At 55.9% G+C, this 27,260-nt stretch overlaps 1 protein-coding gene across 6 annotated transcripts in view; it reads left to right on the top strand.

Annotated features, from left to right (window-relative positions):
• The window catches only part of SLX9 (SLX9 ribosome biogenesis factor), a 37,835-nt gene extending 13,379 nt beyond the window's left edge, over positions 1–24,456 (top strand). For 2 of the 6 annotated variants that reach the window (XR_014022983.1, XR_014022984.1), the window contains 5 exons: positions 10,920–10,988; positions 16,483–16,630; positions 17,679–18,261; positions 18,535–19,091; positions 19,696–19,969. Coding sequence is in view for 4 of the 6 variants with exons in the window: in XM_081301489.1 (XP_081157615.1) it covers positions 10,920–10,988; positions 16,483–16,630; positions 21,144–21,212; positions 23,534–23,657 (410 nt within the window). In the remaining 2 variants the exon portion in view is untranslated. Of the gene's footprint in view, positions 1–10,919; positions 10,989–16,482; positions 16,631–17,678; positions 18,262–18,534; positions 19,092–19,695; positions 19,970–21,143; positions 21,213–23,533 lie in introns of those variants that run through there. The other 4 variants (XM_081301490.1, XM_081301492.1, XM_081301489.1 and 1 more) reach the window with 2 other exon arrangements.
• Positions 24,457–27,260: the final 2,804 nt, after the last annotated feature.

The raw sequence follows: 27,260 nt of genomic DNA on the forward strand, positions 1-27,260 counted from the left end.
GTTCATCTTGGCCCCAATGTGATTAGGAGCCAGTGTGGAGCCAGCTGGCTGGGCTCTGTCCTGCCCACCACTTCCTTCCCGGCAGTCTGAGCTTTCTTTGGCCATCTGTCATCCTCATGGTGCCGAGGGACCCTGTGACCTCTGCTGTAGGGGCCAGCCCAGGCAGGTGACAAGGCAAGGCTGTGCCTATGATGCTCATGACCCCATACTCCCTGTCCTGCACATGGTGGTGACTGTCACCTGCTCCAGACAGCACAGTGGACTAGAGCTGCCTGCTGGGCTTAAAGGCCTTGTGAACAGTTTTGAGCATGCAGCAGTAGGAGGACATGCCGAGGGGCTGGTTGGGCTCACCCCTCCTGAGCCACCCCAGTGCTCCCTGTGCTCCGCAGCTTGTGAAGGCATTGTGTGGGATGTTCACCTGGGCACAGAGGGGACTCCTCCCCTGCTGCTGGTGGTGAAAGCCTCGACTGTGAAGGCCAGGGTTTGCAGCGGTGGCCTCTCCAGCAAGGGAGGCAGGAGGGACTAGAGAATGCTGGCTGTCTGGCTCTGGGAGCCAGAGGGGTCTCAGAGGAGGCGGGACAGCTGACATGCCCCTTCAGCCTGTCCCGCTCCAGATGTGGAGCCAGCCCTGGGGTCACTCTGCTCAGTGCTCCTCATGCTGTACCTGTGGCAGAGACATGGCCAGTAGAGTCCTGATTCCTCTGAAAATTACTCGTGTAGAAGATGACGTTTAGCGGTGAGGAAACAGCACTTGCAATATCAGGAAGTCGACGCCTGGTCTCATCTGACGTGGCCTCTGGACTGGGCCCTATCTCTGGCCTGCTCACTGGCCTGTTCAGAGCTGTGGCACCCTGCCCTTTCAGGAGGCAGCCAGTGCCTAGCAGTCACTGGGACCCTGACTAAGCTTTGTCCCACGGGCTCTCTGGCCACAGGGAAGGAGAGGTGTCTGGTTAGAGCTACCTTCTATGGGTGAGATGTTAGTCATTTCTGGAACTTTCTGTCAGGGACAAGGGCCTGACCTGGCGGTTCTTCATGACGAGCTCAGAGACTGCATCCTCCTTTCTTTGTGGCTCTGTCTCCAGCTGATTCATAGTTGTGCTCCTGAGGGAATGGATGCTGTCTTGAATGGTGGCCCTCTGGTTGGGGCGGCTGCAGCTGTTGGAAGTCCTCAGCACGTCCCTGCTGGGGTGGAGCTTGGCTGGCAGGGTGCACAGAGCCCGCCGCTGGGTGGCTGGGCTGATGGGGGGCCTGTTGCTGATGAATGCAGATTACTGCCTCTGGGTCCAGTGGACACTGTCCTGAGCCTGCTGGGCTCTGCCCTTTACCTGTCAGCTTCCCTCTTGTGTCTTTACCATGGGTATTTTCCAAACCCCTCATGCAGGTGCCCATGCAGGACCAGTGAGGCTGGTTGTCCTGGGTGTGCTGCAGGTTGTCCTCTGAACCCAACCCTCCCAGACAGCAGTACAGAGGGATGCTGTGTGCATGCCTGGCCGTGGGCTTCCCTCCATGTGGCTGGTTGCCAGGCAGCTGTGGGCCAGGCACCTCAAGCCGCGTGGAGTTAGAGCAGGTTGGTGTAGGTGTGCGGTTCCTCCCCGTGCTGGGTTCTGCAGACGTGCTGGTTCCAGGCTGTGCTGCTGTGTGGTGCATGGCAGGCAGGTCTTCAGGGACGTCCTGAGGAACTCCTTGGGCTGGACTCCTGTTGTGGGAAGCACCGTGGATTTTACCTGTGTTCTCTGTGCGCCTGACCAGCAAGTAGACCACAGCACAGGGCCTGGCACCGTCCCCATGGGCCTGGCTGCAGGGAGTCTGTGTTCTGAGCAGAAGAATGAATGAAGTAGTAGTTGGGCTGATGCTCCCCCAGAACTGCTGTGACAAGGCTGACCTGCGCTGCTTGAGGTCAGTGCTGCTGGCCACAGTGAGGTGACGGGGGCGCTTCCTGTTCCAGTGCCTTATCTCCTCTCCTTGCGCAGGTCAGTGTGGCTGGCAGGCTGCCCTTTGCCCCAGCAGCTGTGTGCACTTAGCTTCAGGGCACTAGCGTCTGGTTGGATCCACCTGATTCCAGTGATCTGTAGGTCTTTCTTGGGTTTTCTTCATACACAACGACGTCATGTATGTGAATGATGACAGTTTTATTTCTTCCCTTTGCTCTCTCTTTTTTCCTTCTTTTGTGGTATAGGGGGTTGAACCCTGGGGGCACTTTATCACTGAACCTTATCCCTAGTCCTTTTTATTTTGAGACAGGACTTGATAAATTGCCTAGGCTGGCCTCAAACTTGCCATCCTGCTGCCTCAGCCTCTCTGGTGGCTGGGATTACAGACGTGTGCCACTATGTCTAGCTCAGCTCTTCCCATTTATATCCCTTTATGTGTTTTTCCTGCCGTGCTGACCTGACTGGTAGTGGAGTGAAGGCTCCAGCTCACTGCTGGCGTGCTGCTGGGGAGTCCTGGGCTCCTGCCATGCATGCCTGTGGGTCACAGAAGTCTCTTCTGTGCCCACTGAGACCGTGGGATATCGAGTCCTCATTTGTCTTTTGTATCAGCTCTGTGATCTTGTATCCCATCGTGGACTGCAGAAAGAGGTGGGAGGGCACCTGGGGCTTGGTCATCTTCTCCATGGCCGCCCTTTGGTCTGGGCAGATGTGGAGCTCTCACCCGGCAGCATCCAGGAGGAGGCTGATGTTGGCTGTGGATCAGGGCTACCTAAGATGGCGCTTTTGTCCACCATGGAAGCTTATCTATGGTTCTGACTGCCCACCTGGGCTCCTGAGGGAAGGTGCTTGTGGGATGAGCCCTTTGCCTCATCTCAGACCCAGGAGAAGGTGATGGGGACAGAGTGGGCAGAGGTGGGAGAGAGGGTCAGCATGGGAAGCAGGACAGGAGTGGGGCTGCCCATGTGGACTACTGTCCAAGGCCTCCCAGCTCTGGGAACTGCATGTGGTCTCTGTTGTGAGTCAGTCAGAGCGTTTGGAGTTCCCCCCTTGACCTGCAGCATGGTTCAGGCACCTGAGAGCTCATCCTGAGAGAGGTTTCTTACCAACAGAAAGGGTGCTTTGAGCCAGGAAACCTGGTGCTGTGTGTTTTAGAAAATGTTCTGATGGAGCCCTATGGTTAATAATCTTGCCAGTTTTCTTCCCGGGCATTATCTCTGATTTTGGTAATTTGTCCTCGGTGTTTAAAAATGCCTTTGGGTTTTTCTTTATTTAGTTACAGAGGTACAGAGGAGACTAGGAAGCAGAAAGACAAGGTGCAGCTCAGAGACACCCCTGTTCCTCTGGTGCTGGGCTTGTCCTGAAGCACTGCCTCCTGGTAATGTCCTGGGAAGTGGCTTTGAACTCTTGATCCTCCTGCCTGTCCCACAGCGTTCCTCTTGGAGGTGCAGAGGTTCTGTTGGTTGTGCGATGTGATTGTCAACGTGGGATTGTCTTTGTGTGCACATCTTTGTGAACAGAAGCTTACATATTTGGAGTTACAACCATGGTGGGGTTTTGCTGAGTTGAACGTTTAGGACATTGGATGTTGCCACATGGCCTTTTGGAAATGCTGCCCTTAGGAGTCCTGGTCACAGTGCCCCTCTAGTACATGCCCGTTGGGTCCAGACCTGGGCCCTGCTAGGATGGAGAGAGGACAGTGGTTTCTATCTTACAAGATGCGCAGTTCTTTTTTTTGGTGTGGGGGGGTACCAGGAATTGAACTCGGGCACTCTACCACTGAGCCACTTCCCCTGCTCTTTTTGTATTTCATTTAGAGACAGGATCTCACTCAGTTGCTTACCTCCTCACTTTTGCTGAGGCTGGCTCTGAACTCGTGATCCTCCTGCCTCAGCCTCGTGAGCCGCTGGGATTATAGTCGTGCACCACTGCTCCCGGCAAGATGTGCAGTTGTGGTTTTTTGTTTTGTTTTGTTTTTCTGTTTTTTTTTTGTGTGTGTGTGTGTGTTGTTGATAGACCTTTATTTTATTTATATGTGGTGCTGAGATTCGAACCCAGTGCCTCACACATGCCAGGCAAGTGCGCTACCACTGGGCCACAGGCGCAGCCCAAGATGTGCAGTTCCTTATGACAGGTTCCACAGGCCAGTGTCCCTCAGTTGCTGCCTGATTTTTGTTTTTGTTTTGTTTTTAACATTTACTTTACAGTTGTAATTGGACACAATGCCTTTATTTTACTGTGGTGCTAAGGACCTACCACTGAGCCAAAACCCCAGCCCCAGCTGCTGCCCGTTTGTGCCTTTTTCCTGCCCCCATGTAGGCTTTTAGTATGTAGTAAGAAAGGGTCCTGTTTTATTTTCTGCAGATGATATCCCCCCACTAAGTAGTTCCTTTTGAATTTGTTTATGTAATTTTAATTTTTTTACCTTGTGAAGATTTTAAATTTCTTTATGTTAAGATTTGTTTTTGTTTTGTATGCATGTGTGTTGTAACTCTTCTGTTGTTGTTTTAACTTTTTTTTGGCGACATGTTCTCTATATTGCTCAGATCAGACTTGTACCTATGATCCTCCTGTCTCAGCCTCTCCAGTAGTGGGAGTTACAGGGGTGGCCACCACACTGGCTTTTGTCGTGCTTTTAAGTTATCTCTCATATCCATGTGCACCTTCCATCAGGCCTGTCCTGGTGTCCAGAGTGAGGCTGTGACCCCCACCCTTTCATTGTGCTAGAGCTGCCTTTGCTGGAGGTCGTGGTGAAATGTCCCCAGGCCTGTGTGAGATGGGGAGCAGAGACTGACACTGTTGCAGAGAAGTCTGGTACACAGATTTTCCTGGTAGCTCTGTAGAGTGGGGGGATCACAGGAGCCTGGTGTGCTCCGTGCAGCTGAGCAATGTGCTGTGGCGTGGTATGGCTCCTTGGAGCAGCTGCTGTTCACAAGGGGGTTCGGGGGTGTTGCCTCCAGGAGGACTGCTAGCAGCATCTCACCCTCACTCTTCCTGTTGAGGGTCCTCAGAGCCACCTGTCCTCTCTGGGCTGGGAGCTCTTGGCCATGCCACGGGGACTGCCTGCCAGGTGGGCTCTGGTGACCAAGGCCATTGCAGGGAGCTGTGGTGTGACAGCAGAGTTGTTTACAGCCACTTGCAGAGGCAGGGCCATGGTGGGTGTTTCTAGGATCAAGGTCAGAGAGGCTATTTCAAGAACCACCCTCCCCTAGTGCTGTCATCAGCTGGAGCCCTCTGGAGGGGGGGTCTGGAAACCCCCGTGACTTTGGACAGTCATGGCCTTGGCCGCCCAGCTGCCTTCTTGAGCCATGCCCCCTCTTCAGGTGGGCCCCTGTCAACTGCCTTCTGGGCCCTCATGAGGCTTCAGAGAGGAGTTGTGGTGTGCCGTGTGGCCCAGGCCTGGTGTCCTGTGAGAGTTCAGTCTGTGCCCACTCTGACTCATCTCAGCTGTGCATCTGTGTGGTCACCAGGAGGCGCTGGTGCACTGAATTTCAGCCCAGGTTAGACACTGGCACAGACTGCAGACAGTGCCTGCTGTAAGCAAGGCTCGTCCTCCTTAGAGAATCAGAACTTCTTGGCTAGTCAGCAGCAGTCATCATTAATAGCCCCAGAGTTTCTGTTGCGGGGTGATCCATCAATTCTCCCCAACATTTCCCCTACACTGAGACTGGTCCTGGGCTTGGGCAGCATTGGGCAGTCCTAGCTGATCCCTGCCAGGTGCTAGACATCTTGGGCTGTTCAGAGATGATCCTTCCAGGGAGGGGCATGGAGGTCATTTTAGAGCCATTGAGGGAATGACTGGCCCCTCACTGGCTAGGGTTCCGCAGGGTTTGGTTTAATGGAGATGTTGTGATTCGGATGTTAACTGTCCCCAAAAGCTCATACATAAAGGCTTGGTCCCCAGCTGATGGTGCTGTTGGGAGCTGGTAGAGACTAGAGGAGGTGGACCTGGTGGGAAGAAGCAAATCACTGGGGGCGTGCCCTTGAAGGGATGTTGGAGACCTTCTCCTCTTCCCCCCACCCTCTCTCTCTCTTTTAATATTTTTTTAGTTGTAGATGAACACAATATCTTTATGTTATTTATTTATTTCTATGTGGTGCTGAGGATCGAACCCAGTGCCCACACATAGGAGGCAGGTGCTGCACCACTGAGCTCCAGCTCCAGCCCAGCTTCCTCCTCTCATCCTTCCTGCTGCCACGAGGTGACAGCTGTGCTCCAGCACACACATGCTGCCGTGATGTTCCACTTGCCGTAGGCCCAAAGTGAAGGGCACGGATCATGACTGGAGCCTCTGAATCTGTGAGCCAAAATAAGTCTTTCCTCCTTTAAGCCATTTATTTCAAATATTTTGTCTTGGCAGAATGGACAGCTGACACACTCTGGGAACTTGGCTTCTCTGGCATGGTGTGGAGTGGACTGAGCAGCCAGAAGGACCCGGTGGAGCTCTGGGCCTCTGTGCAGACGTGGCCTGGCATAGCATGCAGGGTGCAGGCTATGAGGCTGGGCTCCCAGCACTCGGTTGACTGCTCATGCTGGCTTGATTCACTACAGTTCTGGGGCGTTTTGCTCGTCCTTGAGAATAAGCTGTGTTGGGTCGGATGGTGCTTCAGATTGGGCCAGGCCTGCCTGGACTCTTGGCACTGCTCCGAGTTCTGATTCTCTAGTAAAGAAGCTCAGGCTGGGATGATGTGCCCCTCGAGGCTGTCACCTTGTCCCTCTTCAGAAGTGTTGCTGGTCATGGACGTGGTCAGGACAGGGCCTGCACCCCAGCTTCTACTTCTGCAGTTGCTCCACAGAGTAGCCTGTGCTTGGCAGCAGCCACTAATCAGTTTGCTTGTTTCGTGTGCCTTGTTCAGAGCTCAGACATCCAATAGCCCAGCTGACGTCACACAAGGCCCCTTGTCTTCATGGTGGGGTGTAAACACCTGCCCTATTGCTGAGCGGGCCTGGGCCTGGCTTTGTGCCCATAGGGTTGTCAAGAGTTGCAACCTTATAAACCTTGTGTGGGGGGGTTCAGTCTGCCAGGTGACTATGGGCCTGTCCAAAGGCCAAGGAGGTGGGGGCAGATGTCGGCCCACAAACCAGTCTGCAGCCTACAGAGTCTGCAGCCCCCAGGGCTGCTGCAGTGGCCCTGAGCAGCCTCTGCAGTCAGCATTCCATACCCCAGCTCTGCGGGAATGGCCTGTTTGGGTCCTGTTTCCTGGGTACCATGGAGATGCATGTTTGGGAGCTCCCAGGGGCCAGGCTAGAGGGGCCCTCGCCAGGATTCCTGACCTGGCCTGCCCCAGCTTCCTTCATTTCAGCATGACATAGGCAGGTTACTGTCTGGGTCAGTTTCCACTGGTCTTAGATTCTTCTTTTTTCTTTTGAAGTAATTTCAGAATTACAGAAAAGTTGCAGGGATCACTAGAGAGAATCCATTCCTGCTGCGTTTGGGGTGCACCACCACTGGGCAGTCCGCTTGGGCTGCCGACCTCCTCTCTCCGGCACTGTCCTTGCTGGGCCAGTCCTGTTTTCCTCTCAGCCCTCCGTGCCCTGAGCCCCACAGCATCCCTGACACCCGACCTTCAGGATCTATTATCACCTTACTTGTGGTTTGATGCTGTGCCCAGCCACGTGGATACCTCACCCTCCCTCCCTCCTTGGCCACTGGCATGTGCACAGATCTGCCACCCCACTCCTGTACCTGCTGCAGTGCTGGGGTGCTGTGCACTAGGAGGTTGTCCCACCAGCCAGAGGAGCAGCTGTGAGGAGCCCTGGGCCCCACTGCCTGCACTTCACCTCACCATTCCTGTCCCTGCCCACCTTCCACCTGGGCTGAGGTGTGCACAGTTCTAGCCTCTCCCTTCAGATAGGTAGTGAGAGGGCAGGGGTGAGCGAGAAGGAGAGCAAGCTGGCTCTAGGTACATCTGGAAGCAAGGACACAGACTATCCAACTCTGGCTCGTAGCTCTGGAGAGGGCTTGAGTCCCCTAGGAGTCAGGGCATGGAGCTCGTGCCTGTTCCTGAAGTGATGTCTGACGTAGCTTGATGGAACTTGCTTCTGTATTGTTTGTCCTTAGACACCGTGAGTTCTTTGTTGTGCTGGCCAGGAAAATCTGCATGCATCAGAAGTCAGGAGACAGAGTCTCGTACAGACGTGTTCTGGGGAGAGTGGGCCTGAGGCTGCAACTACATCACCTTGGGACAATCAGTCAAGGCCAAGGACACAGGGAGCTCTGTTTGCTCTGCTCTATAGCAGACTTGGGCAGAGAGCCGCACACAATGAGCTCATCGCCACCCACACTGTGCCCAGCCAGTGAGGCTCCTTTTCCTGAATGCAGGACTGAGCCAGGGATGCACTTTGCTGGGGCTCCCTGTAGGGTGGTCTTCTTCTCCAGGGGTGGTGATCATTCTCTCTGGTTTATGGCATAAACTTACACATCATGGCAGAAGTTCATTCTACCCATTGCCTGAGGACACAAGGGCTGTGAGGGGTTCAGTGACAAGTGAGGGGCCCCTTGTCCTACACGCCAACTCCTGCAGCCCAGTGCTTGGTCCTGGCCTCTGTCCTCAGTCCTGCTTCTGCACCGGCCACAGGTAGTGTCCCCTTGCTGGCGATAGCCCACCTGGTCTCTCTCTGAGCTGTGGCTGTCTGCAGTGCCAGTCTTAGAGCTGCCTGAGGCTCCAAATGGCATTGCCCAGGCCTCTGCAGGGCTGGCTTGTCCAGCCTGTGTCCACCATCAGCTAACTTCTGGATAAGCTGAGGTCACCACAGGGCACATGATTTTTGGTCCTGCCCCAGGTCTGTGCATTGGGGGCACATGGGCATGATGGGCCTGGAAAGTCCCACATCCTGCAGCTGGAGGCCTAGTGCCCTTTCTGGTAGCTCAGTGAAGCTACACCTGCGACCACATCTTGAGTCCTGGTTTATTTGGGGGACTAAACTTCCAGATCCCATGTTCCCAGGATCCCTTCAGCAATGTGGTCCCCTGCACACAGGTGAAGTCTCCACTCAGCCCAGACTGAGACTGCTCTACCTCTCTGATCAGGGCCCAGCTATCACATTGCACTGAGGTCCTCATCCACAACAGTTCCCTGTGACCCTGGACATGTTACTGCCCCCTTTGAGCCTCAGTTTTCCCATTTGGGAATTGGGGCCGGTTTGTCACATTCTTTCTTTTTTTTTTGGTACTGGGAATTTAACACAGGAGTGTTTTACTTCTGAGCTACATCCCAGCCCTATTTATTTTTGAGGCAGGGTCTCACTAAGTTGCTGAGGGCCTCAGCCTCCTGAGTAGCTGTGATTACAGGCTGCAGCACCACACCCAGCTCATCAGTTTCCTAGCTGAAGTGTAGCCAGTTCTGAGTGGCTTCGGGTGGTCAGCTTGAGCTCACAGAGTGGCCGTCTGCCTTCACAGGTGATTGGTGGTGGCAGTGTGGGCCTTGGGGAGCAAGGCCTGTATCTGGCTGCATCTTTCCTGAGGAGGTGGGCGTCTCCAGCAGCCCAGGGGCCTCAGCAGCACCACAGACCCTGTGGCTTAAGTGGCAGTGTATGTCTCCTAGGCCTGGTTTCTCTCCTGAGCGTGTAGACAGTGTCTTCTCACAGGGTCATCTTCTCTGCCTGTGACCTGATGTTTTAAGAACATCAGTCAGAGCCGCGTGCAGTGGTGCATTCCTGTACGCCCAGCAACCCAGAGGCAGGAGGATCCCAAGTTCAGGGCCACCCTGGTGGTGGGGTGGGAGGTAGGTCAGTGGTAGAGGGCACAGGGTGCTTGGCAGCCCTTGACAGGGAGCTGTCCTTGGGCCTTTGTAGCTTGGCACACACTGCTCCAGCTTTCCTCATTTCCCTGAATGAGGGCACAGCTGCCCTGGCCCAGGCTCTGTGGCACTGCAGTGTGGCGGTGGCTTCCGCTGTGCAGGGGACCAGCGGCCCTCCCTGTTGTGTGCAGCTTGTGCTTGTTTCCCCTGCCCTGGAGCCAGGTGAAGCTTCAGAAGTGGCTGGCAGGGCTTCAGACCTGGAGCTGGACTGACGCATCTGTGGGGCCCAGGCTGTTCGCTTGTCTGAGCTTACAGGAGCACGCCCCACTCCCACTGCTACCCCGCCCTGGGACAGTGTGCTCCTCCAGAACTCTCTGAGGTGCAGCACGTGGAGAAGACCTGCGGTGCGGGAGGTGATTGGTGGTGGCAGTGTGGGCCTTGGGGAGCAAGGCCTGTATCTGGCTGCATCTGGCTCTTAGTTTGGATGTGGTCAGCCTGGTTATGGAAGGGACAAGCAGCCGATGACAGCTGAGTACTCTGTCATCCTCAGACTAGATGGGGCCAGTGGGCACGAGGCCAGCATTGGGGGTCCCTGACAGTGAAGGTGTCCAGCTTGGCTGCCTTGGCACCAGCCACCCCACCCCACCGGGGATCCTCCTTTTCTTCCTTCACTGGGGCTGTGGTGTGGGCTGAGAGCTTCCCTAGATGGAGTCCCAGGAACCCCAGTGCTATGGGACCAACAGATGGTGTTCCTCCAGTCCCTGGCACACATCCTCGAGGTACAGCCAAGAGCAGACACTGGATGTAACTACCTTCCTGTCCACACTGGAAGAACACTTGTGCTCTCAGGGGGATGTCTCCTTGGAGAGCCCGCTACCCATCCACAGGCTTCTGCCCAGTTCAGGTTCCTCCCTGCAAGCTGTCCACTAGCCTCTTAGTGTGTGGCTGTCCTGTAGTCAGTCCTGAAGGTCAGCTTGGGGTGGGGAAGTCCAGGGGTCTGTGGCCGTTGCCTTAAAGAGCTACCTGGTTGTGCTAGCACACTAAACTGTCCCCAGGGCCACACGGAGCCTATGGAAGTTGAGGGCTTGCATGGCCCAGCTGCTGTGAGTCACAGCGGCCTGGGTGTGTTGCACTGCTGCCCTGGCCTCGACTTCAGGCTCTTCAGCCTCCCTATGGGAGCTCTGGGCTGCCTGCTTGAGCAGAACACTGTCTTGGACGCTCGTTACTCACCCACTTACTCTCTCTCCTCAGGTGCTGAGGCAAAGGCCATTTTGCCCAAGAAGGAGAAGCTGAGGCTGCGTAGGGAGCGATGGCTGCAGAGTAAGTCTATGCCCCGTCTGCTGGGCACCCACACCTGCCTTGCTCTCCTCAGCTGGCGGCACCTCTGCCATAACTGGGCTTCTGCACCAGCTGTACTCCCCACTTGGGGGCACCAGGAACCAGAGGCAGACACCCAAGGGGGATCCTTCAGCTGCATTCATGACCACTGGTGTGGCCCGCTGACCACCGAGGTGCTGGAGGGTGTTAGGCAGGCCTGGTCACACAGCAGAGTGCACTGGGCTGTCCTGGATCCGGGTGCAGCTGCCCACCTCTTGTGAGCCCCCGAGGGTCAGGGTCTGCTCCCTTGGAAAGCTGCCGTGCTTGTCTCCTTGCTGGTCAAGAGGACCTGTTTCTGGGTCCTCCTCCAGGGCCTCTGGGAGGGAGGCAGCTCTGCTCCATCCAGCCAGACCTCTCCAGCAGGCCACACCTCTCTCCTTGCTCCTTTTGGTTTGGAAAATGTAGTTATTTGTGATGCTGGATACTTGCTAATGTTTTTCTAAAGATTTTCTTCTTTCTTGGAAAAATACCAAAAATTGTTTGTGATTTTTTTATTAGTTATGTTTTTAGTGTTATTCTGCCACCTTGTTCTTCATATTCTCACATGTTGAAATATGGATCAAGTTATTCTTGAAGATTTTAAAGAAAGTGTCATGTTTTTCAGAGGCAGTGCTCGGGGCAGTTTTCAGTTCCTCCCATAATTGATTTCTTGTTTTCTGTCACTCTTTGTATGTTTTAAAAGAAATGATTCATTCCTTCATTTTCTTTTTCACAATTCCTTATCACAGAGTTGTACAAAATACTCTTAGTAAGGTAAAAGTTAATGGATCCTGGCCATTCAGACTTGAACATTCCTGGGGTATGTTTTTTTTTTATTTTTGGTACTGGGAATTGAACTCAGAGGCACTTAACCACTGAGCCACATCCCAGCCCTTTTTATTTTTTAAATTTTGAGACAGTCTCACTAAGTTACCAAGCTTGGCTTTGAACTTGGATCCTCCTGCCTCAGCCTTCGGAGTTGCTGGGATTACAGGTGTGGCCACTGTGCCCAGCGGGGCTGTAGTTCTTAACACATATTTGGGATGTGTAAGTTTTCATCTCTGTGCCAGGTTGTTTTGTTGTCTTGGAGTTGATTATTTGCTGCTCATGTCTTCCCCTGAAATAACCAAGTCAGCTCTGAACCTTGATGTCAAATTGAGGATGTGTGTGCTTCCTGTTCCTAAGCATCTGCCATGTTCTCTCCATCAGTCTTTCTTTGCACCACCACCATTTCTGATTGATGACTTTTTATCTCGTCCAGTACAGAAAATTTGTAATTGTCATTCCTATTCTTGTTTTCCAAATGACTGTCTGTTTTATTAATCTCCTGTGCTGGCTTTCCTTAGTCTTGTTTGAATGACCTAGTTCCTCTGTTTTCATTAGCAACGAAAGGCTGTACATTGGCCTCTGGATGCAGCTACATCTCCCAAGTTGTTTTTACTTAGTATTTTTTTTTTTTAATTTCAAAAACTTGATTCAGAAAAGTGAGAAGAATTTATAGTGAACACCCTTGTACTCACCACATGCATTTTACAACCAACCCTGTCTTTATTATGTAACTATTTATCCTTCCTGTCCATCCATCAACAATTTTTAAATGATTCCAAAGAAGGTTGCAGGCTTCAGTAGGCTTCACACCAAATAATTCTGCTGGAGTTCGGTTGGGTTATGGAGACTTCCTCCCCCGTCCCCCCTTTTGAAGACTGTATTTACATACAATGAACCCTGGTGTCTAACAGGTCAGAACACTTGCAGCTGAAGTCCCCTTCAGAGCACTGACCTTTCCCGTCACCCAGAGATCACTTCCCTTCAGGATATCTCCCTTCCTAGCTGCCAGAGGGAGCGTAGCGGTCAGCTGTGATTGTCTGAAGGCCAGGTTTGGTGACTCCTGTGAGCCAAGTCCTGTGGAATGTGCTCTGTGTCTGTCTTCCTGCCAGGTTGCCCAATGCGGTAACCCATGCCCCTCATGGCAAAGAAGCATCTCTGTGGTCCAATCTTCTGTTTGTAGGCGCCTGGATTTTTCCATTTTTGGCCACTGTGAATAAGACTGTAATGAACATTCTTTTCAACTCTTTTCTGTGGACATGTTTTTGTTGCTCTTGTGTAAATACTTAGGAGTAGAATGTCGGGTCATAGGGTAGGTGTGTGTTTAGTGTTACAAGCAGCTGCCAGACATATTTCTGAAGTAGTTGTGCACTTGCACCTCCAGTGGCATTGAGTGAGAGTTGTGGTGGCCTGCAGCCTTGGAGGTGTGTGTCTGCAGGCCTGGCTGTCTGGCGACCCTGGCCTGGGGTCATGGTGCAGTTAGTCCTCACGCTGTGGCAGAGACTTTTCATGTGCTTTGTCTTCAGTGACTTACATTTTTCTTGAGGCCCTTTGCCTTCTTATTATTGAGCAATTCTTTAAAAGTCCTGGGGACCAGTCCTTGGTCATTTGTGAGTTCACAAATATTTTCTTGTAGACCATGGCTTGCCCGTTTGTTTTCTTAGAAAAAAAGATGCTTTGATGACAGGAGTTTGATTTTGAGAAGTTTCTTCTCTATTTTCTTACGTGGTTATGGTGTATGTGTCCTACTTGAGAAAACTTTGCCTAACCCTGGGTCGTGAGGATGCTTTCTTTTGAAAGTTGTGTGGTCTGGATTTGCATTCATGTTGTCTGCCGTGGGTCAGTGGGAGGGCCGCTCTCCTTCCCTTTGCAGACCTGTGTGGGCTGTGCAGTTATTGCGCACCATTCCTGATGAAGGCTCTCTTCACTGGCTGGCTGTGCATCCAGGAGGCCTCCGGGGTGGGTCTGAACTGCACCTTGACAAGCGCATCCTGTCTGGGTTGTGGCAGCTGCAGGTGAGGCTGGAAGGCAGACACGGACACGTCCTCCATCTCAGTGGCTCTTGCTATTCTTGGTTCTTGGCATTTCTGTATAATTTTGACCATTCGCACATCACTTTCTTTAAGAACAGCAGCGGCAGTTATGATGGGGATTGCTTTGAATCTGCACTACGCGTCAGTTTGAGGAGCATCGCCCTTGCAGCAGTGTTGGCTCTGCAGGTCCATGAACATGGCATATTTCAACACTTACTTAGATTTTCTTTAATAATCACCAGTGTTATGTAGTTTTCAATATAGAAGGGTTTTGTGTGTGTGTTTGCTTTAGATAAACTTATTTCTGTATTTTATAGTTTTCAATGCTATTCTAAATGGAATTTTCTCTCACTTCTAGTATATAAAAGTATTACTGACTTTTTAAAATCTTTGATTGATTTTTTTTACATTCGTCTTGTACCCTGTGATCTCAGTGACATTACATGTCAGGCCGGGGAGCTATTCTGTGGGGCCCAGGGTCTTTGGGAATGCATGTTTTCTGTGGGTGTTGATTTTCCCTGGGTTGAGATGGTTGAACTCCCGTCAGTACATGGCTCTGCTCCTGACCTGGGGTTACACTGGCTTGTTCTGTAGCCCTGAGGACCAGCTCGTGTCCCCTGCCCTTCCCGTTCCTCCTGGGTGCCCAGCCTCCCCCGCCACTTTCTGTCCCTTTGCTCTGCTTTGCTCACTCCCACCACTGACACCTGCAGCATGTCGCCAGATTGTCAGGGCTGTGGTCCTCGTGCCCCTGGGTGGGGGTGCCAGAGGATGGTGGCCCTTGAGAGTTTGCTGGGTTCCACCTGACTCCCCTTGGCCGTGCACGCCCACTGCTGCTCCTGCTGTCCTTGCACTGGTCGTTAGGCACTTGTTGGAGTTCGCCAGTCTCATAGGCGAGCCGTGTCCCCATAGTTTTGGTTTCTTTCCCTTGGTGTCTGGTGAAGTCCGCAGCTGTCACTGTGGTAGTGGCCTTTGGTTCCTCTTTGCTCATCTGTGGTGTTTCGCTTAACCTGTAACTGACCTTAGGAGCTGTGTGAGGGAGGAGGTGGGGCAGTTCTGCTGCTCTCTGCTGGCCACCTGCTGCAGGCGCTATTTCCAGCCCGCTCTGAGATGCAGCCGTCCTGCTCTCTTGCTGCCTGTTCTGTTTAAAACAGTGCTTGACCATTCTTATGCATTGAGTCTTTTTAAAAAAATCACATTGAGAATGAGCTTCAGGGTCTGCTTAACATCCTGTTACTTAGTCTGCATCACATCATGGTTAATCAGAAGAGCACAGGAGGCCCTGCCCACACGGCTCACCCCCCCACACTGTCTGTCTGTCTCAAGCCAGAAGCCTCCAGGTGGGAGTGCCATGAGGCCGCAGTCTCCTGCCCCTGCACTGGGCTCATCCTGGAGTCTTCTGATGCTTGCCCAGGGCTTCTAGCAGGGCTTCCTCTGAGGAGCTCCTTCTGTTGGTGGCATGGTTGGTGAAGTTCACCGGCTCTGTTCCTGGCACTCCTTGCAGGGGCAGGCTTCTCCCCGTTGGTCCCTCCTCAGTTGGGGCTGTGGGAGTCGCCACCTCCCTGTCACTGAGCGTCCTTGCATGCCGTGCATTACCCAGTTGGGCACTCCTGCAGCTGACGTGTGGGCTTTGTGTCTGTCTGCAGGGGCACAGCAGGCCTCTGCCGAGCTGTCCTGGTTCTGGGGTCTGCAGCCCCAAGGGACCTTGCCCTGGAGCAGCCCTGCCTGCTCGCTGCCCTCCTTCCACCCAGGGCCAGTCCAGCTCTCCCGGGTGTGTTGGCTCCCACAACGAGAGACTGGTTTTGGTGAAGGGCTGAGTGACAGGGCCTTGTCTGCTGCAGCACCTGGGAAGGAGGTTTTTGTCCAGGATCTGCACCCTTCCCCCCAGCCACTTGCAGGCAGGCGTCGGGTTGGAACGCATCTTCATGGTGGTTGTGAAGGTGAACATCAGACCCTAAGGCTGTGCCTTCTGCCTCCGCCCTCTGCAGTCCATGTACAGGGTGGAGCCTACACCTCCCCTTTGTGTCTCTGGCCCTCTGCCCCCTTGGGCCTTTCCTCTGGGCCCTCCCCACTCGCTGTTGTGTTGCGCAGCTTATACTGTTTACCCCCCTCCCCACATGGGGCTCTTTCTCCCTCCTGAGGGCTCAGTGGGGCGCCATGCAAGCCCTAGTTGCCTGGAGCGCAGCTCTCCCGTTAGCAGCCTGTAGGTGCTAAACCCAGGGCATGTTTGTACCTCTGTGCCCACTCTCCAACCCCGCGCCCAAGCCCTGCACCAGCGTCTCTGTGCAGAGGAAGCAGTCCTCGCTGCCACAGCTCCAGGCTTATAATCAGCCCTGTAATTAAAAAGTGTGCCTCTGTGCTTAAGGGGAAAAAATAACTCAGAGCCGGCCTTCCCCCAGTCCTCAGGAGTGGGGTGCTGGGGATGGCAGGAGGTGGAGGTACTGTCTGCCTGCACGGAGGAGGCAGAGCCGGGATCAGGGCGCTGGTGGGCCTGCGTCTGGGCCCCTCTGGGTATGTCACCATGGGCAGCCACCAATGGCTCTGGGCTGTGTCTTGTACTTTGGCATCTACTCTGTACCTAACTCCTGTCTCCTCTGCCTCAGAAATCGAAGCCATAAAGCTGGCAGAGCAGAAGCTCAAGGAGGAGCGGAGACGCAGGGCCACGGCTGTGGTGGGGGACCTGCACCCCCTGAGGGACGCCCTGCCCGAGCTTCAGGAGCTGGAGGCAGGCAGGCGGCAGCAAACCAGAGGGTGAGTGTCCAGCACACTTCCAGAGCTGTGGCCAGAGGATATGTGTCCCAAGGGGAGAGAAGGGGGCCAGGGGCCACGAACCAGTGCTTCAGCCATGCTTGACCCGGGACCCTCACACTGCAGAAGCCTTGAGCCAGTGTGGCTCTGCAGGCCGAGTTCCAGGTCCACCCCCGGCAGGTGACCTGGCCAGCTCTGCAGACAGCTCTTTTCTCATGCTGCTGTCACTCCTGGCTCAGTGGCAGCTGGTCCCACTGTTGGCCTCAGCCTTCTCTCAGTTGCCCCTGCATGTGTGCCTGAGCCTGCTCAGGGCCTCTGCAGATGCCGTGCATCTCCCTGCTCTTCCCGCTGCCCTCACAGCGTCCATTTCCCAGTCGACCTTCGCCAGCCACCTGACGGCACTCTCCCTCCCTGGTTTAGTCCCTGTGATCAAAATACTCGACAAGAATAACAGGAAGAAAGGTTCAGTTTGATTTTAGGGGTCTCAGTTGGTAGACGGCTGACTCCTTTCCTCTGGGCCTGAGGAGAGGCAGGATAGGGTGATGGAAGGGCTTGGTGGAGGAGCGCTGCTCTGTTCAGGGAGAAGGCGCCCTTCCAGGGCAGCCCCCTGCCTGCAGTGAGCACCAGGCCGCCACACAGACTAGGGCCCAGCTGCCTCACCTCCTGGCACTACTGCATGGACGTCCAACCACAGGGCTCCTCCACTTCCTGCAGAGGACAACCCCGGAGGACAGGCACTCCTCATTACTGGGCCAGGGGTGCCAGGCAGGAGTGTGGAACCCACCTGCAAGCTCAGTGCACAGAACCACATCGGGCAGTAAAGAGAAGACAGGCGCAGGGCAGGTCTGGCCTGGGCACCGGTTGACAGGGGCTTGAGGGGACAGATGGGAAGCGTCAGGGGCATTTTGTTCTGTCACAGTTGCTGGACTTTCATCATTTATTTCTGTCATTTCTAATTTTGCTTCTTTAAAAATAATTCTTTCTCCTACTGAATTTCCATCTGAGGAGAAACGGGCTGTGTGCAGTTAGATGAGGGATTGCCCTTCCGCAGGGCTGATGGTGACATGCCACGGGGCCAGATGGTCACAGGCCGGCTTCCCGACACAGACGCTCCCAGAACATTCGGTCCAGACAAGGAGCTGCCACCGGGTCGAGACTGGATGTTGGACAGTGCCAGCAGTACAGATTCCATTCCTGGTTCTGGAGCGAACAATGTGACCCTGGCCAAGGGTCCCTTCCCTTTTTTCAGTTTTCTCATCTGAAAAATGTGCTTGGCTCCCAGCAGGGAGAAGGCTGTGTAAACAGGCCGCCTGCCCAGGGAGGAGGGGTGTGTGGCGCTCCAAGTGGGCTGGGCTGGCCTGGGCTAGCCTGGGCTGCTCTGGGCTGCTGCTTGTGGGAGGGTCAATCCCACCTGCTCAGCCTCCTCTTCATTGGGGTCCCTGCCCTCCTCCTGGGCACCCCAGGTGTCAGGGCATCTTGGCTGTGGGCAGCCATTGGAAGACTGTCCACTTGAAAGCAGCTTCAGGCCGGTGGCAGAGCTCAGCCTGTGGACCTCGCCCCCAGCTGCCTGTTAGCGGCCCCCGCTGGGATGCTGCCATCCTCGGGATGGAGGGACTGCGGTGTGCCAGAGTATGGTAAACTTCAAATGATACTTCCTGAAGTCCTCCCCTCTACCCAGGACCCCATGGCAGCATGTGACACTTGGCCCTCATGTCTCGAAGCCTCCTCCTGGCTGTGAGGCTCTCACTGTCCTTGGCTTCGACCTTGAAAGTTCTGAGGGGCCAAGTCAGGCACATCTTAGGTGTCCTTAGATGGAATGCTTCTCACGTGTCCGTGCGTGGGTTGGGGGTGGAGTTGTCAGGAGGAAGCCCCAGAGGTGACATGCTGCATTTATGACATCCTACCAGGTGCACATACCAACCCAGCTGGATACCATGATGCTTGGCACCTGGGCCACCTGGGGAGGGGTGCTCAGCAGGTCTCTGCAGTGACTCTCCCTCTCCTCGGTGCTCTCTGGAAGCAGGTGGGGAGCGATGCTCCTGTTCCCCGAGGACATGGGATTCTGCCACAGTGGGGCTTTGTCGTTCCCCACGTACTTGCTGACCAGATGCTTGCTTAATGGCGGTGTGGACTCACAGGTGTATTCTGTACTTGGGCTCTAGCCCAGGGCTGCTCCTCTGTTGCTGAGGCTGTCCCAGCCTCCTCATAGCCCCTGGGTCCCTCTGACCTGTCTGTCAGGGTGGGGTCACTGGGTGCTTCTGAGTGCTTCTCTTTCAGGCATCAGCAGGTGCTTGGGTTCATGTGTTTCCTGCTCAGGCCCGGCACCCGCTGCTTCTCCAAGGAGCCCTGGTTCTTTGCCTTAGAGGGGTGATGCCAAGGTTTGGCACTGGGGGCGCTGTTCACTCCTGGGGAGTGAGCCGGCAGAGAGGCGCCCACGTGTGTGCCGGCCTGTCGTTCACATGGGGTGTAAAGGTAGAATTTCTAAGCTGATTCTAAGCTGCAAAAGTCTGAGTTAAAGTGTAAAAGACTAGGGCATTGTGAAGCTTCTAGATTGCAAGGCCTGGGCTAAAAAGTAAACAATTCCCCTGCTATCCCCGGAACCTGTAATGTCTGTAAAGTTGTTAGGACAATGCGGGACCTGCTCAGTAAATATCTCCATTGATTCCCTGGTTGTTTAATAGCTAAGGGCTCCAGGTAGCATGGCACGTAGGCATCCAGGCCCCAGGACCAATCAGTTTGAATGTGTGCCCCACTTGGAAGTGACCAATCACCCCTGCCCAAACTGTTCCCGCCAATGAATGTACTAATCCTGTCTCAGAGTTGTTGTTCAATTTCCCCGCGCCTCATGATGATTTGTTCTGATGTATGCAAAACCCCCCACCCTCTCCAAAAAGTGTACTTAAGCTCTGCTTGACCTCTGCTCTGGGCTCTGGACTGCTCTCCCTTCTTGAGTGAGCACAGAGTCCCAACGCGTTGGAACGGATCCCTAATAAAAATCCCCCTTGCCATTGCATGAAGCTAGTCTCGTGTGGTCTTTCCTTCTCCGACGTTTCGCCGGACCCTTACAGGGGTTGGTGGGGAGTGGTTCCCCAGACGCCTCACTTCTGCCACCAGTTGCCAGTGTTGGCTCAGGACTGCTCACTCTCCGGCTTGGTGATCTCTGGAAGGTCTTGCTGGACTCCTTGGTCACAGTTGTATAGCAGAGGCGTAGAGGCTAAAGCCAGCTGAGTTGTCAAGCCACAAGGACAGAGTACAGGGAGGCCTGGGTGGGCTTCCAACCATCCCCTCCCCGTGGAGTCTGGAGAGCTGGTGGGGGAGGCCCAGTCCACTCTGAGCCTCGCAGGCGGCTCCCACAGCCAGCGATGCAGCGGAGCCAGCTGCTTGTCCACTGGGAGAGAAGCTCCCCTGCATGGTGGCCCCAGGGCACTTGGCCTCCAGTGCCCCTTGCCCCACCTGCCTCTGCCTCACTGGATGGTTCCTGGGGCCTCTGGAGGGATGACGGGCGGGGCCGAGGACTGGAGGTGCCTCCTAGTATTCTGGGTCAGGAGACCGCCAGGGCTAGAGTCATGGAAAGCTGGAGCTCAGGCGCTATTTTGAGTAGACACTGAATGTCTTTCATTCATATTTTAAAAGAAACATGAATAAGAAATTAGGTCTCCTGTTCTGGAGGCTAAATTTAGGTGCTGGCCTGGGGCTTGGTGGTTTTCTGTCCTTTCTCTGGGCCACCTCCCTCTGTGGGTGTCTGGCTCTGCTGGCAGCTCCCTGGGGAGAAGCCCAGTGGATGTCCCATCACAGGCTTCCCTCCCGCTGACCACAGGGCGGGTGGGCAGAGCTGCCTGATACTGTCCCCAGGAGTTGTGGGAGCTCTGCTAGGCACTCCCACCGCCCCTCAGTCTGGCCCCCTGAGGTGGTCTGAAGCTTCCCAGGAAGTAGCATGTCACAGTGGCCTGGTCTGTGCCCTAGCCTCGTGGTGGGCTGCGTCTCCCCTTCCTGGAGCATCCCTCAGCTCCTGCAGGGGGGGGGGGGTCACAGCAGAGTGGCAGGTGGAGCACTCCTCAATCACAGAGCATGGCCCTCTAGAGAGGTCAGAGCATGGCAGATGTTGGGGACTTGCCTGTTGTGGCAGCAGTAGTGTAGACTTCCCAAGCAGGCCCTCTGCCCTGGCAGTCAGTCTCACGTGTCCCCTGGGCCCAGGGTCTTTACTGGCTGTCCATCTGGATGGCGTGCTCTTGGCTCAGGCCTGGTGGGTGGGGGATTCAGTGTGAAAGGCGGGAGCTATGCACCCTTGGGTGGTCGTCTCTTCCGTGTCACATGGGAGCTTTGAGTGGTAGACAAGTCCCAGATGTGTGGGTGTCAGCTCTGGACATGGTGGTGAGGCTAGGCCTGCATGAGCTGAGCAGAGCAGATTCGTGGGGACTCCACCGTCTGGTCCGAGAAACTGGGAGCCATGTACACTCAGGGCAGGTGTGGGGTGAAGTGGTCCTGGGCTGACTTTGTGGCCTCTCTTTGTCCACAGCAGGGTAAGCAGCAAACCCAGGCCAGCCGAGCTCAGCCGGATGAGTGCAGCCCAGAGACGGCAGCTGCTGTGAGTACCGGCTTCACCCCTGGAGGCTCTGCTCTTGCTTAATGCTGACTCTGGGTGGCTGTCTTCCTTCTTCCTGAAGAGAGAAGCTGCAGTGGGCCCTGGAGGCAGGCCCTGGGTGCAGTAGCCAGCAGCCAAGGGCAGGGTTCCAGGGGACTGCCACACCCTCCACGCTGTGTCCCTTCCTTCCCCTGCTGGGGCGTGTGCCCTGGCTGCAGTTAGCCCCCTGTTAGCGAGGCCGGGAACCCATCAGGAGGGCCAGCACCCCATTGTCTGCAGAAGTTGGTGCCCGGGTGTTGTCCTGAGTGAAACAGGGTCCGTCCCGTTTCACACTGTGGTGAGGTCTCTGCTCCCTTCAGAAGCAGTTGTATTCTTGGTCTCGGGTGACTCTGCCGAGGCATTTCTTCGTGTGGAATGCTCTTCAGTGTGCTGAGGCCCCTGTGCCTCCTGTGCATGGTTAGGACCTCTGGTTGCTCCTGGGCGGAGCTTGTGTTGAACCGGGGCCTCCTGTGTCTGGCTCTTCTCTAGAACCATTGTGCATCGGCTGGGCCTCCCAGTCTCCCACATCCTCCCCTAACCCGTTTCACTCTGGGTACTTTCTGACCCTGAGTTTGTGTCCTCTTATAGATTTTGTGCTGATTTGAACCAACTTCTTCATCAGCAGCTTTGAAGGCAGTTTGTGTAGGCAGAAACCCTCTCTGTGGCCTGTTGCTCCCTGTCCGTCTCCCTGCCCCAGCCTCTCCCAGAGCCCAGCCTGCCCAGGCAGCTGCCTCTGCAGGGTAGCTAGGTACGGCTATTGCTTCCTAGGACTTACCCAGCTCCAGCCTTGTGTGTGTGGTGCCCAGTAGTCTCCCTTGTCCCTGTTGACTGCACTGCCTTTGGAGGCTACTCAGGGTTGTGACCCCTGGCCTCGTTAGGTTGAGTTTGGTTTCCTGTTGTTTGTGTGCAGTATCTGAGGGGAGAAAGAGGAAGCAACTTGTTTACTACCTGGATTTGAAGCCAGAATTCTAGATTCCTCCTTGTGTCCATGGTACCTTACCAGTATACATGGGGCGCTCAGATCACCCAGAGAATTGGTTGTCTTGACCCCAAGACCTGAGGGAAATATATGCTCTGTCCCCTGCATGCTCAGGCAGAGCTGTTCCTGAGGGGCACTGGCTGGGCACATGTCTCAGTGCTCCTGGGGGCAGGTGCCACTGACCGAGGAAGGGGCTGTCCTCAGGTGGATGGGCACCCCCAGTGGTGCAGTGCGCCCCTGGGGGTCAACCCAGCTGCCAGGAACCAGGAGCCCTGTGCTGCGTCCAGGCATCCTCCACCCACACATGTGCTGCCGAGCACCTTCAGGGAGTCTTGGCTCCCTTGCCAGCCCTTGGCCTTGGCTGAGCACCAGACTTCTGAACCCAGCTCAGGACTTTGCCATGGGCCAGCAAGCTCACTGCCAGGGTGGCCCAGGTCCTGGCCTAGGGCCCATCACTGAGTCCTAGCTATGACTGACCAGCACCCCAGTGGTCTTGCCTGGGCCAAGGTGGCAGCCTCCTGCTGCAGGGTGAGACATCGGCTAACAATTGGCAACACCCTGGGCCTCCAGGGCAAGGCCAGAGGATGGGCTTGGCCCTCTCTGCACTCACTCAGGCTGTCCCTGTGAGCCCTGAGCAGCCTGTCCTGGAGCCTCCAGCCTCGGTTTCACGTGTGGGATTTGCACTTAGGTTCCTTCTGTCACCCCCTGGTCACCTGGCTGTGTGCAGGGTACAGAGCTCTCCTGTAGGGTGGCACGGCCATGCTGGGGTAGGGGGAAAGGGTGAGAGGCCTGGCCCTGTGGTCTTGTGCATCTCCAAGCAGAACAGGCTGGCTGTAGGGGTCAGGGTGGCCTGGGGCTGTGCCAACCTGTCACCATGGCACCCAGGTCCTTGGTGTTCTCCCCGCCTGCTCGTGGCTCTCGTGTTCATCTATTTTGGGCTTGCCAGGGAGAAAGCCGCCTCTTATGTAAGGCAGCATGTCTGGGGTGTGCATGCTGCTGCCACTCCCCATTCTCAATGCTACCTTAGCAGCAGCCCGTCAGGCCCCTCCTGGGCACGCTGGGCGACCCCCACTATAAATTCCACAGGTGGGTCTAGGGCTGTGAGGAGACTCCAGGGCTGTCACTCCCCATCTGTCGGGTTTCCCTGGGAACTGAGCACTGTGTTCCACGTATCCACTCCAGTGCCTGGGATGTGGGGAGAGGTCGGTCCTGGGGTATTGAGAGCTTGCCCTTGGCTCTCTTCTCTGCGGGGCCCAAGGGGACTCCTGCCCTGCTACCTGCTGACCTCTGGTCTCCATTCTTTCAGTGAGGAAGAAAGGACCCGGTTTCAAGAGCTGCTGACCAGCCCAGCCTACAGAGCCAGCCCCCTGCTGGCCATAGGGCAGCAGCTGGCTCACCAGATGCAGCTGGAAGGTGGCAGCCAGCTCTGACAAGGGCAGTGGTGTGCTGTGAGCTCTGAGGGACGCACATATGGACAGAGGTGCCCAGAGAGGGCTATCTGCCTCTGACTGTCCCCTGAGCCTAGATGGACATCCTCTCCCAGGTCTTTGAAAGCAGTCTTTAAAACAAACGGAGGACTTCATGGATTCCTTCCTATGCGTCACCAGGCCCTTCCCATGGGTCCACTTCCACTTTGGAATCTCCTGCATTTCCTACAGCTGGGCTGACCTAGGACAGCTGCCCCGCCTCCCCTCAGGACAAGCCACACCTCCAGGCTGGGCTCCACGCTCCTGTGGTAGACACCAGTGGGTTTGCCAGGCCTGCACTCAGACCACCTGGACGTCACCAAGAGGCACCACCGATGCCCTGCTGCAGCCACAGCACATCTGGAGAAGGGATCTCACTGCAGGTGACCCTGATCACAGGGAAGGCCCAAGGACAGCACCTGCTTGGTGAGCTCCTCCACAGACGCAGCCCACAGGCCCCCGGTGCTGTGCAACCCCGTGGGCTCTCCCTCAGCAGCCGCCCTCCCTCCTACGTGGGCCTCATCGTCTGTGGGCTGCAAGCTGTGCTCTGTGAACTTGGGCACAGACGGCCTTGCACAGAGGCTGCCCGTGACAGGAACAGATGGGCACTGTGGACAGGCCTGTGAGGGTGCACACAGCTCAGCGGGGCTCGGTGGCTGGGTTGCAGGTGGCCGTGTCTTCCTCGTGATAGTTGGTACAGCCCGAGGCGTCTTCCTGGGGAAGGTGTATTCATGATGTGCTATTTTAAGAGAGAGCTCCTGGCTTCCTGGTCTTCAGTGCTTTTTTCTAACCTGGCTGTCTTGGCCCGTGACCACCTCTGGTGATGCACCTATCAGGGCTGGGGGCCCTGTCTTCTGCCTGGAAACCAGGGCTACCTTGGGAGAGCAGACCACGGGCTGCGAAGCCAGCCTCCAGTTTGCTGGGAACAAGGATAGGAGCCAGGGTCCTGCGACATGGGACAGACTTAACAGAAGAGGAGCTAAACGGGCACCCCCTTGCCTGCGTGGGCCTCTCGGTCACCCAACAGAGTGGGGTGTTGCCTCTCTCTTCAGAGGAGCAGAGCACCTGTCACCCAGTGTTGTGCTGCTGGGGCACCTCGTGAAGGCAGGGTCTCTGGGCAGGGTAGGTCAGGCTGTTCTTCCCCAAGTAGCCCGCCACTTCCCCAGCCGCCCGTGAGGAGGGCGCTGGGGTCTGAGCGTGCTGCAGCAGCTGGTCTGGGTCACCTCTGTCTTCATGAAGTGAATATGAAGGTTTTTAGTGAGGTCAAGGGAAGAAGCCTCGGTTCAGTTGTTTTCGTGAATAGACCCTGGAGCCCTGAGTTCCGATTCAAAGGGTAAATAGCAGATAAAAGCCCTCTGAGGCCCAGCCAGGCCATGAGGCCTCCCTAACAGGCAGAGGCTGCAGACCCTGCTTGGGACGCCTCATCACGCACAGCACTGGCCCACACACAGTGGGGAGGCGCAGGCACATGTCTCCTAGAGAGTGGGCGCCTGTAGGGCGGGCAGGGTGCTGCCGGAGTGGGACCTTAGTCTTCCAGAGGCTTGTGCTGTGGGAGGAGGTCAGGTCTGGGGTCAGGCCCTTGAAGGAGTGTCAGGACCCCGGCCCTCCTCTCCTCTGTCACCTCCCTGGCTACTGCGAGGTGAGCAGGCCCAGAGCGCAGCCACACCGCCATGCGTGAAACGATGGGACAGAAGGAGCCCCTCCTTCCAAGTTCCTTCTTCCAGGGTTCCGTCAGCAAGGGACGGCTGACAGTGCCTCCCTGGAGGAAGGGGCCCACACAGTGGCGTCTCTAGGCAGGCCCAGGCCATCGCCCAGCACCTCTGTCCTGAGCTGGGCTGCACCTGCCCATGGAAGGGTACTTGTGGAGGTCTGGGGAAGGGAGGTGAGGGGACCAGGACCCAGCACCCTGGACACACCATCCCCAGGAAGCAGCCTCTGCCCACTGCAGGCCCTTCTCCCTGCTCTGGCAGCCATGTCCCAGTCACCAGCTGCCTGACAAGCAGCATGGCAGACTTTAGGCAGCCTGGGGCTGTGCCTCCCCACCCCCATCTCGGGGGGCCTCCCTTGCTGAACAGCGCCCTGGGACTGCCATGGCAGATGACAACACCTTGGCCCAGGATAGGGTCCCGTCCCAGTACACCCATGTGTGTGCGTGGCAGATGCTGAGGTCAGAACTGCGTTCAGTGCCCACTGGCAGCCATGGCAGGCACAGGACACCCAGGTCACTGAGGTGCACGTTTCCCTGTGGCTGGACAGGGCCTGGCATCCTCAGGCTGCCCTCCCTGCATGGCCATCAGGGGACAGCGCCTCTGCTTCTGGCTGCTGGTGTTGCTGACAGCCGGGTGTCCCATGGCTCCAGCCATATCCTGTGTCTGTCTGGTCTTAGCACACCACTCAGCCTCATCCCTCGTGATCTCATCTTAACCAGTCATGTCTGCAGTGACTCCCGTTTCCAAATTTGGTCACATTGTGAGGTCTTTGGACATGAAATTTGAAGATGTCCTTGGGTTGGGGGTGTCTTGGGTACCAGAACTTTTTTTTTGTACTGAGGATGAATGGAACCCAGGGGCGTTTTACACTGAGCCGCACCCCAGCCCTTCCTATTTTTTTGATGACTTCTCACTAAGTGGCTGAGGCTGGTCTGGAACTTTTAATCCTCTTGCCTCAGCCTCTGAGAGTACAGGCGAGCACCACCAGTCCGGTGGGCCCTGCAGTTCTAGAAGCCCCCACCCCTGCCTGGTGACACATGGCTTGGTGGGGCAGGGAAGAAAGGTGTTGGTGACGCAGGCGAGGACCTACATGGAGCAGAGCTGGGCTTGGGGTTGTGGGGAGGGGCCCTGCCAGGACTCTGTCTTTGAGGTCGAGCACCTCCCCGCCCTTTCCCAGCACCCTGCGCACCTGCACGCCTGTGCCTGAAGGTTCCCTGCTGGTTGTGTCCCTTCACTCCTGAGGGCACAGGCCCGCAGTGTCGGGTACCTAGAAGGGGTGCTGCTGGGTGAATGAGCGGAGGGCTGGGTGGCCACGCCCTGCACCTGGCTCCCACGTCCCCAGCAGCCCTCCCCCACGGCCTGGCCTCCTTCCCTGCTGTCAGGGTCATGAGCCAACTAGGGCACCCAGGAGGAGCAGGTGGGTTACCCCAGCAGGGGTCTTGGAGGAGGTGGAGGGGGGCCAGGTGGCACTGCTGCAGCTTGTACCTTGCACTGGGGGTGGCCTGGAAGCAGCAGGGCCTGTGTCCCGGCCCTGAGGGGTTGGCCTGCCTGGCTTCACACTTCCACACTGAAGTTTGTTGGAGGCATGACCACCCTGTCCACACAGGCTTTGTTCAGAAGAGGCTGTCTCTGGCTCGTCCACCCCAGCCTGAGCCACAGCATGGCTATTGAGTGAAGGCTAGCGAGACATCACCAGACTTGTCCTGGGCAGGTGGGCAATGGCCCGCAGCACAGCTGGAGGTGGGCAAGACACCCACACTGACGCGGCTCCCAAGCTGGGATCAGGCCTGGGTGGATATGCCCGTGAGGCTCCTGTGCTGCTCGGGAGCCAACTGCTGATACACAGCAGGCATGTTGC

The sequence above is a fragment of the Spermophilus citellus genome (genome assembly GCF_964194105.1).
Source record: "Spermophilus citellus genome assembly, chromosome: 7".
Classification (NCBI taxonomy): Eukaryota; Metazoa; Chordata; class Mammalia; order Rodentia; family Sciuridae; genus Spermophilus; species Spermophilus citellus.